Genomic DNA, 10,797 nt, shown 5'->3' on the forward strand with positions numbered 1-10,797 from the left:
AGTCCCATTTCGCGCTCTGTGCTGACAGCTCAGAGCCTGGAGTCTGTTTCAGATTCTGTGTCTCCCTCTCTTTCTACTCCTCCCCAGCTCATGCGCGCTAGCTCGCTCTCTCTCTCTCTCAAAAATAAATAAACATTAAGAATTATTAATAAATAAACATTTTTAAAAAATAAGTAAATGCCTCTTTCTTATTGGGGGTGACAAATTTTTTTTTTCTTTGATTACAGATACTGTGAGAGTCGACGAAGGGTTTTGTTACAGCATGTGCATGAAGGCTATGAAAAAGATCTGTGGGAGTACATTGAGGACTGAGAATGGCCCTGCATAAAATGAACTCTGAAAACTTTACCATCTAGAGTGCTCATGCAATTAAAACAAAACAAAACAAACACAAACAAGGAGGCACTAAGCCTGTTCTGACGCCTCTGGTCTATAGTACCAGAATTCTGTTTTGTTAACGGAAAGTTTAAGTAAATTATATTGTAATAAAAAAAAGGTAGATAAACCATTGTACAACAGTATTCTAGGCCGCCAACAAAAGTGTGACAGACACACTAAAAAGCCCTCCAACTTTAACTTGTAACGTAGCTTCATTCTCAAAGCTGACTCCTTTTTTTTTTCTTTTTCTTTTTCCTGAGTATAGTACAGTTAAAATTTAAAACAGCTCCTTGACACTGCTTTTCATGTCCAAACCAGCCATTTTGTTGTACTTTGGTAAAGGACCTCTTCCCCTTCCGCCCTTACACATACAAATACACCCACACACACAGACTGACTCTCTCTCTCTCTCTCATACCCCAAGGTCATGAGTGAATTAGTGAATTAGTTCCTTGTAAAGAAAATTCTTGGGGCGGGGAAGGGGGTAGGCAGCAGGAGGAATTAAACAAAAAAACACAAAAAAAACTTTGTATATGACTTTTAAAACAAGAGGACAACACAGTATTTTTCAAAATTGTATATAGCGCATATGCATGGACAAAGCAAGCGTGGCACGTGTTTGCATAATGTTTAATTACAAAAAATATTTATTCTTTAAAAATCTTCAAGATTATGTCTATTTGCTGTGCATTTTCTTTCAGTTTGCTTTATCTTTCCAGGGTTGAGGGTTGGGATAAAGGTGTGTTGGTTTAGCACCTCTGGAAGACCTAATGAGCTCTTTGATTTCCCTTTCCTGAGATTACTTTGCCCTTTCTCGTTTGGTATGCCCATTGCTGGCCAGGGGCCTCATGCCTTGAATTCCAGCTCTTGATCAGGGACAGGGAAGTCAAGCTCTGACTAAATGCCATGGCCTGATAAGGGCTGCAACAGGGAGGTTTTTGCTGTATTTCAAGAATGACCCAGTCCCAGCCTCCTCCCCTTCCATGGCCTCATCCATCTACCTAAGCCTTTGTGCGCCCCTGTCATGCACACACCTGAAGGCTTCCTATGCTCCCTATCACATCCAGAGGAAACATTTCAACTTTTTTCCCCCCTTAATTGCTGCTTTGAGCCTTTTAAGATTTTAGTTCTGGCTCTTCTCTCACCCCTTCTTTACATTAGGGTGTCAAATAGAATGTTTTTGCTTTAAATATAAATATAAATAAATAGCCATTCACTTAGTTTCAGATTGTGAATTTAAAACGGCAGATACTGAAATTGCTTGTGTGTGTTGCTGTGGGTTCAGTTTGAAGGAGAACACCCCTAGAACATAATATTCCCATCTAGTGCATTTAAATAGAAATCAATGAGTTTGCTTCTTTTCTATTGTCAGCAGATAGGAGAATTAATAATGCATTTTAGCTGTGATGTCCATTTTTATGAAATTTCTACTAAGAGCTATGTTAAAAGTAAAGGATGGTGGTGGTTTTATTAACTATATACCTGTTTAGGCCATTCTGGCTGTGGTATTTTTCAACAGGTCAGCATCCCTAAATCTGTCAGTTTTCTACAGGAGTGCAGAGTGAATTAGGCAACTAGATCAAGAGGTCTTCATATTAAATACCAGTTTTGGTGACCTCTTTGTCTTCCTTTAAATGTCTTGCGCCTAGGGAGTGTTTACCATTTGTGAGGCAGCTTTGTCTGCTCTTGCATTGTACATCTTATTACTCCATTGGGAAGTAGGTTCACTTTCCTCTGGCCTTTTGCCTAAGTTAGGCTTTGCTGAATCAACCCTACTTTTCCTTTTAGAAAAAGGTTGTTACATGAGATGTACTTGCAACTGTTCTTTTCCCATCAAAAATCAGTGAATGTTTGCTGAATATATTATGCTGCTTCCTTAAACCACTTGTCGCTTTAGGATCAACTTTACCCGTACCTCTCATCCTCCCCTCCCTTGCCACCTCAGGTGCAAATCTGAACTCAGTGTCTGCCTCCAGTCTCTTCTCCTCCCCTCCGCCCCCATCATTCATTTGACTTTATTTTAAATGACTGCATCAATCTTAAAATACATTTATCGAAACTAAGGAGACTTTTTTTTTTTTTAATAGAAAGCTTGAATGAGTTCCTTTCCCTGGTAACTTTGAAAAGCAGCCAGAGTTGCTATCTAGATATATGTGGCTTCCCTTAAAACGTTTTGTGTATGTGTGGTGTTTTAAAAACTCTTACCAGTTAACTGCAGTATCTAGGTTTCAGTGTCATAAATCCTCTTTACATGCTCCCCTTGCAACAGGTATCCAGAAACAGTGTGTGCACTTCATAATATCAGCCCCTACCCATGGAGGAACAGTGCTTTTTAGAGATGCTTTTTAGTTTCAGTGTTGGCATATTACCTAAGGGTATTGCAGTTGTGGGTGCATTCCCTAATTTGTATGGATCAAGGTGAACTGGCCTTTTCTGAACTTCAAGCTTTTAACAGCTATCTCCATGTTTGACAGAATTCCCTGAGTTCATTGCTTTCATTGTTAGTAGCTTCAGTGACCCCAGCTGAGATAGGCAAGCCGTATTGAATGACAGCTTCCCTATTTCTACCTAAGTCTTTTAGTCAGAGGGCTCTATTCACGGTAAGCACCAGGGTCTCCTTGTCTTCTTGAGGGCAGTTAACATTGTCTTTTGAAAGTGCATGATGCTTCATTTGAACAATTCATTGAGCAGTAGATGGACTTTAAATGATTTTCAATAAAATTTTGATCCAAAGCTCAGGATACACACAGTGGTAAAATTGAGTAGCATATAATATCATCAGACCCTAAATTCTGTGTAATTTGCAACCCAGATTGTATGTGTTTTATGTGTGTTTAAATAAATATATTAAATACACATGTGTATACATACACACATATATAACAGATCCAAGACAACTGACTTGATTTGAAATGGTTGAATCTGCAGTGTAAAATATGATTCAGCCATGATTAGGAACTGAAATTTAGTACAAGAGAGAAAAGGACTTGATGTAACAAAATCTTTTAGCTACAGATCCCGGTATAGAGCACTTGGGGGAAGGGAGGGGGCGGGTTGGTGAGACAATCAGATCGGTAAATTGATTAAATGCTCCTAACCCTGTAATTTTGTGCATAGAGCACCCTGTGCTGTGGAAATAACTGTTCTTAGATTTTCATTGTAACTGGACTGTTCAGGTTGCCCAGAGGGAAAGAACATTCCTAATTCTAATAAAATAAACTTTTATTTTGTTATTCCATTAGTTACTTATGTTTATTTTTATAGTTAAAAAAAAAAAGACATATTGGTGGCCCAAGTCACCTATTTTATGTGCCTTATTCACTGTTCCTACTTAATATAAAATGTTGAGATTTGGTTCAGTTTCTTTGCAGGGAACTGTGAATGAGACCATCCCCAACAATTACCTTGGTTAATGAAGCCTTTAGAGCATTTTCTGAAAGCTTTCCAATTTCTGTCTTGAACATTGAATTTAAATTGCTTTTTGTGTTGTAACAGTGATATTAGATGCTCAGTAGAGTTTGTCAGTTTTGTAAGCATGAAATATTTTAAAAGTCATTGAAACTCCCTCACATTGCTTCCATTTAGTTCACTCTTAAAAGCTAGTATCTCCTGTAGGGATGGAGGGAGAGCTTTCTTAAAGAAGGTCCCCATAAGTCGGAGATCTCCATCACTGATAAATTCTAGCCAAGTCCTAATTTTAGGACAATTTGATTTGGTTTTATTCAGATCTATACTTAATGAGAGCTCATGTATCACTTTATCTTCAAAGCACTTTAACTTCTATTACTGTCTACAGAGGTGTAGAAATTGCTCTGTTTTACAAAAGAAAATAAGGCTTGACGAAATTTAAGTAACTTGCCCAGGATTTCACAATTTCTTCTGTCACTCAGTCAACCTTGTACTACCTCCTTGTTTATTAGTTTGGTCTCAGTATGACCTATCATTCAGTACCAGGAAAGGTGGTTCTTAACTATGGCATTGTGCTTTTAAACCGCATAAAAGACCATATGAATGCCTGTCACTGCTCCTGTTTGAGGAATGTTATGTACTCTTCCTGATCTTTAATTTGTTGAGGCAGAGTATGCAACTAATGTGGCTCTGTGTTTTGCCCAATCAAAGGAAACCAGCCATGAGGAAAGAATAGCCCTTCCCACCTTGCTGATTAGGACCATCCTCATGGGAAGACTCACATGAGATAGTTGAGAGTAAATGGTTCAGCATTTATTTGGTTTGATATAATGGCCAAGGGATTTACAGTTACTGGTCTGGTTATTTGCTCAAATGAATTTTGGATAGTCTACTGGAACTTGTTACAGAATTTGTTTTATAACATAACTGAAAATGTACAAAACAGCTGATATCTATTTGTTCTCAGCATCTCAGAGCTGGATGATGTATGGAGCTTTAAGAAGATAAGTAGTGAGCATTATGGGGAAATCTTGACTTCGGGAACAGGAAAAAGCATGGGACTGTCAGATTTTGTCAGGTTTCTTCAGCGATAAAGCTGGTGTATTTCTGGTTCTTTTAAAGGAATTTGCTTCTTAATAACCCAAGATGAAATCACTAACTTGGAAATGCTCAACTGGAAATAAATAGTGGCTATTATAGGAGTAAACAGACAACTTCTGAGTTTTAATTTTTTGCTTTTTGTGGAATTAAATCGTTAAGGCAACTGTTGGTCTTTCTCTAGGCAGTGGCAGGGTGGGAAAAATACTATGAGATTCATTTGAAAGGGAGTTTTTAGACTATGATTAAACCATAGATATGCTTGTTTAGGTAGGGCCATTTTCAGAGTAGGAGCCAATTAGTATAAATCAATCACATATTGATATGTAGCAGCTCTGAAAATGTCAAAAGCACAACTTTATTACAGTAAAAATCAAGGGGTCCCAAGGAACTCGTATCTGCAAGAGCCAGGTGAATATTTTAATAAAAGATTACAGTGGGTTAAGTGGGCTCTGAGAGGAGCATGTGAAATACACATGTGAATTCTCAATTTTGAGATGTTGGTAATTTACAATATTCTTAAGTATAGGTCAAAGAAAAATTACACTTGGGCCATATTATTTCTCAGTTTGTGTTAATCTTGGGTTGCAACTTGATGCCACGGACCATCTGACATACTGGAATCACCAAGTAGCTTCAGAAGAACAAAACCTAATGCCTAGGTCCCACCCCAGAGATTATGATTTAATTGGGGGTTACATCATGGGTGTCAGTTTTTAAAGTCCTATTCCCACCCCCATCCCTGCTGATTGTACAACACAGTTTGAGACCTGCAGACAAGGTGGGGACAGTTGGTCTAGACATTTGTGTGGTTGCAAGAGAGGAGTATAGGTGAGCACTCTAGGTCATAAGGGACAATGGATTTGTGGCAAATTCACAAGCTCAGGAAAGGGCTATACTGGAGGCCATGGCTGAGTGGGGTTTTGTGGATTGCTGCCTTTTAAGAGTCTAGTGTGAAGAGCCCAATTTTTGTTTTTTGTCAGTTTTCTGGTATTTGGTCTGCCTTGGAGAAAATAATTCATTTCACAAAACCAAAAGAACTGTAGAACTGATGAGCAGAGTAAAATGTTCACATCAATTGGCAGTATATTTATTCTCTTCCCAAGGGGGAGAAATCTATCTGGGAAGTAGATTAGCATAGGGTTTGAGCAAAGGTAGTTGAGTGGTTCTAAGCAAAGCTGTCATTAAGCTATTTGTGTCAGGTCAATGTACAATTCTACTTAACCACTGAGAGTTCAATTCAGAGCCCTTAGACTCTCAAGCTTCTCACTGTTGATGTCATTCTTGGGTGTTAAAACAGTGGATTTTCCTGTTTCTTAGTCCCAGTGTAGTATTGTGGGAAAAAATACCAATATTTCTCAGCCATAGTTTTCTGTGGGCTTTTCTTTTGTAAAATGGGGATACAAATAGGAGCTATAACTTGTTGAATGCTTCTTGCCGGATGCCTTATGTTATCTGTATCTTATAAGCAGCCCTAAAACAGAGCAGGCATTCCTATCTTATAAATGAGAAAACAGGTTCATACATAATTAACCCCAAAATTAGAGAGTTTATGGCAGGGTCATGCTTGTCTAATTCCATGTGTTCATTCTATCATGTTCTTTTGTCTGTTGTACAGGGATATTATGAGGATCAAAGAAGATTAGTTGGAAAACAAAGCCTAGTTATAAATAATAAGGATACTAGTACTAAGGAAAAAAAAAAATCAGCTATCTCCTAGACACCCAAAGGCAGGATGAGATTGGATGCAGGAACTAAACTGGCATTGTTTATCCTCTGTACCTCCACGTCATTCGAACAGCTCCTGCTTTTCCAGGCAGTTCCCCTGTAACCCCAGGTGTTACATATTAACTGTGCCAGACACATGAAACAGAACCAAACAACCATGGAACAGGATCATTGGTACAAATGTGGCTCTTGAGAGCTTACCCCTGTGGATTAGGAGGCAGATCTTGGGAGATGATGGTTTGCTAGCTGCACATCACAGAAGGCATCTTCAACACAACCAAAATGCCCTGAATTTTTTCTTTTGCAAATAAATGTAAGGAATTAGTATATAGTAGACCATTATGGCTAACTTTTTTAGTGTTCACTAATTGCTTCAGGTCCATCTTTTTAAACTCACAAGCCTGGCTGACTCAGTTCGTAGAGCATGTGACTCTTGGTCTGAGGGTCATGAGTGCAAGCCCCATGCTAGGTGTAGAAAGTACTTTAAAAATAAAATACAACCCTATGAAATAGTTACCATCCCCATTTTTTAAATAAGAAAACAGAAGCTCAAAAAAGGCAGGGAACTTTCCTAAAGTAATCCTTTTGTATATGGCAGAAAGAAAATTCTAACCTAGGATCCTTCAGTCAACACCCACGGTGTCAAGCACTGTTCTAGGCACTGGAGGCCCAGCAGTGAACAAAGGGTCTGCTGGTTTGTCCTAAACTCTTAATCCTGATTCTACATAAAGACTCAATGGATTGCCGACCATCACCCAGATGGTGGCAGAGCTGGAAGCATATTTTGACCACTACACTGTAATTTCATCACACTAGTCGCTTCTGAGCCTTGCCAAAAGTACCTGCTAAAATTACATAGACTGGTTAAGGGATTTCAAGTCTTAGATTGCCCTGGAGACTCAATGACCAGTTGCTATTTTGGGCTATTATCTATTCAAAACATGTTTATTTTGTTATTAACCTCATACTCTGAGAAGGACCCAAAGTATGCCTTTTCTCCCTCACTTTTGAGAGCCAACCTAGTGTTTTATTGAGAGTTGCAAAGCAAGCACCATATTTTCAAACCCTCTTCGGAAGGCCAATGTTATCTATTCTGAGCTGATGATTTGGTTTCCTGTGCACAAAGTAACATTTCTTGGCTTGGGGTCTTATTTGACACCTGTGTAACAGCAATATTTGCTTTTCAAGCTGCCTGCTTTTTGCCATGGAGTATTTAAGTTTCTTTCAGGGTAGGAATTCTGAAGGTGATCATAGGAATATAAAACTAATTCTGTATAGTAGACAGTTAATTCTCCAGAGAGCTCTGTAGGCTGAAAACTTGCTTTGTAGATTTCAGATTGCCTTCTGATAGCTGAAGTTGGTTTCTGTATGTATAATAATAAAGCTGTTTTCTGGAAGCCACTTCAGTGCACGTTAAACGGCTATTTCTTAGAATTGTGAATCTAGGGATCGTGCAGTGAGGAGCTGGCTCTCTGGAATCAATAGGCCATGGTAGGATTCCTGAGGAGTGAGCGAACACACAGGGTAGGGTTTCATCCTAAATTACCTGAGGGAACCAACCTAAAAACACCACCTATTGAATTTCCCAGCTTGTCCTTGCAAGGGAGACTCCTATGTGTACTCTCCTTCTGCAGATCACATCATTTGTTCAGAGGGAGTCCAGCATAAAATGATAGCATACATGGAGCACCTTTTGTGGGCCTACTGGGGCAGTGGACATTCTGATGGAATGCTCTAAAATTGTAAGCTCTTGCACATGCTCTCAAGTCATTTAAAACCTGTTTGCTAGTCTTACTGGTATGAACAAAGTTGTTTGCTCATTAATAAATTCCTACCATATGACCCTGCCTTGTGGTTCATTTCTACATTACTAGAGCAAATACTAAAGTTTTCTAATAAAGAAGGAGGCATGACCTGAGTGTCCAACAAAGATGTCTACTTTGGATAGGAAATGAGTTTTTATCTAAAAATCCTGCAACTGGTTTGGAGCATTGTAAAGGTCATGGCTGCAAATATCAGGGAATGGGCATAATGAAGAGTGATAGTGTTCTACATGCCTTTGAAGAATTGATTTTTACTTTTTTTTTTTTTTTACTAGCTTGTAATAGAATAGGTTAATTCTTGTACCATCTATTCATGTTAAAATCACATTAGTACAAGTCAGTGCCTTACGATGGTCAAATGGTTGCTCACTAACCAATGGAAATAAACTACTGTTTCAACAAAATTGTGTCACAGATTCTAAATGCTATTTCTTTGGGACACTCAATTGTGTGTCCTTTAAGATAAATTCTATAATCAAGGGCCTAGGTGTGAAAAGACACTGAGGAGAACAGATCAGAGAGGTCAGTAAAGGTTTGGAGACAGATGATCTTGGAATAGGAATCCTCCACTACCTTTGTTTTAAATTGATATGTAGAAATCAATATATCATAAAATGCACACATGTTAAGTTTGATGTTTTGACAGTTGTATACACCTGTGTGATAACCCAAAAGAAGATATAAAACATTACCATCAACCCAGAAAGTTCTCTTGTGCATCTTTCAAATAATCTCCATTCCCATCTCTAATAACTTTTTGCTGATTTTTATCATTAAAGATTTATATTGCTTGCTTTTGGAGTTTATATAAATGGAATCATATAATACGTATTCTTTTGCATCCGGCTTCTTCTTTCACTTAACAGTGCTTTAAAGATTCAACAATATTGTTGTATGTATTGGTAAATCATTCTTTATTGCTAAGTAGTATTTCATTCTATAAATATACCACAATTTGTTTATTCATTCTCCTATTGATGGACTTTTAGGTTGTTTCCAGTTTGGGGCAATTATGAATAAGGCTGCTATGTATATTCTTATGTAAATTTTAAAATTTTGTTTTGTGGATACATGTTTTCATTTCTCTTGGATAAATGCCTAAGAGTAGAAACTTACTGAGTCATATGGTAAGTGTGTATTTAACTTTTTAAGAAACTGCATTCCTGTTTTCCAAAGTGATTTACCATTTTGTACTCCCATCAATGATGTATGAGAGTTCTAGTTGCTCCATACCTTTGTCAGCATTTGCTGTTGTTAGTGTTTTTTATTAGCCAATTTAGTGGGTATGAAATAATTCTGTGATTTTAATTTGCATTACATTTCCCTGGTAATTAATGATGTTGAGCACTTTCATATGCTTATCTTACATTTGTATATCTTTCGCAAAATCATTCATGTCTTTTCCCATTTTAAAATTGGATTGTCTTTTTATTGTGATTCTTATTCTGTGAATTCTGGATACAAGTCCTTTAACAGATATATGTGCTGTGATTTTTTTGTTTGGTTTGTAGACAAAGGTTATCCACTTTCTTACTGGGATATTCTGATGAGCAGGAATTTTTATTTTGATAAAGTCTACTTTATCATTTTTTTCTTTTATGGTTTTATGATCTCCAGGTCACAAAGAACATATTTTCTTCTAAAAGTTTTATCATTTGGGGTTTTATGTCTGCAATGGATCACAGATGGTCAATGATCCATCTCAGTAGTTTTAAGCCTTACATCTATGGTTTGGAGTTTTACATTTAGGTATATGATCCATCTCAAATTAATTTTTGTGTTCAAAATGAGGTTTATTTCAACATGGATATCCAGTTCCAGCAACATTTTTTAAAAAGGTTTTTCTTCACCCATTAGGTTGACTTGGCATCTTGGTTCAAAATCAATGGACTGTGTGTGTGTGTGTGTGTGTGTGTGTGTGTGTGTGTGTGTGGTTACTCTAGACTATTCTTTAGTCTGAGGAACTTCTTTCAGCATTTCTTATATTGTAGTTTCTCTAGAGATCAATTATCTCAACACTTATTTGTCAGAGGATATTTTTATTTTACTTTTATTTTTGAGGGGTATTTTAGTTGGATATAGTATTCTATGTTTACCTTTTCTTTCTTCTTCCAGTACTTTAAAGAAGTCATTTATTTGTCCTCAGGTCTCATTTGTTTCTGGTCAGAAGTCATCATTTTTATTTCTTTACCTTTGCATAATGTGGCTTGCCCTCCCTCAATGATTATATCTGTTCTTTATCTTTGGTCATTAGCAGATTGAGTAGGTATGTTTATCCTTGTATGGAGTTTACTGAATCTCTTGGGTCTGTGTTGATGTTTTTGACTAATATTGGATATTTCTTGGCCATTATCTTCAAATA

At 37.4% G+C, this 10,797-nt stretch overlaps 1 protein-coding gene across 1 annotated transcript in view; it reads left to right on the plus strand.

Moving 5' to 3' along the window:
• ARIH1 (ariadne RBR E3 ubiquitin protein ligase 1) overlaps positions 1 to 4,851 on the plus strand; it is a 121,511-nt gene extending 116,660 nt beyond the window's left edge. Inside the window, exon 14 of the mRNA XM_049613825.1 lies at positions 228 to 4,851. Coding sequence (XP_049469782.1) covers positions 228 to 312 — 85 coding nt within the window. The 3' untranslated portion in view covers positions 313 to 4,851. The remainder of the gene's footprint in view (positions 1 to 227) is intronic.
• Positions 4,852 to 10,797: the final 5,946 nt, after the last annotated feature.

The sequence above is a fragment of the Panthera uncia genome, assembly GCF_023721935.1.
Source record: "Panthera uncia isolate 11264 chromosome B3 unlocalized genomic scaffold, Puncia_PCG_1.0 HiC_scaffold_1, whole genome shotgun sequence".
Classification (NCBI taxonomy): Eukaryota; Metazoa; Chordata; class Mammalia; order Carnivora; family Felidae; genus Panthera; species Panthera uncia.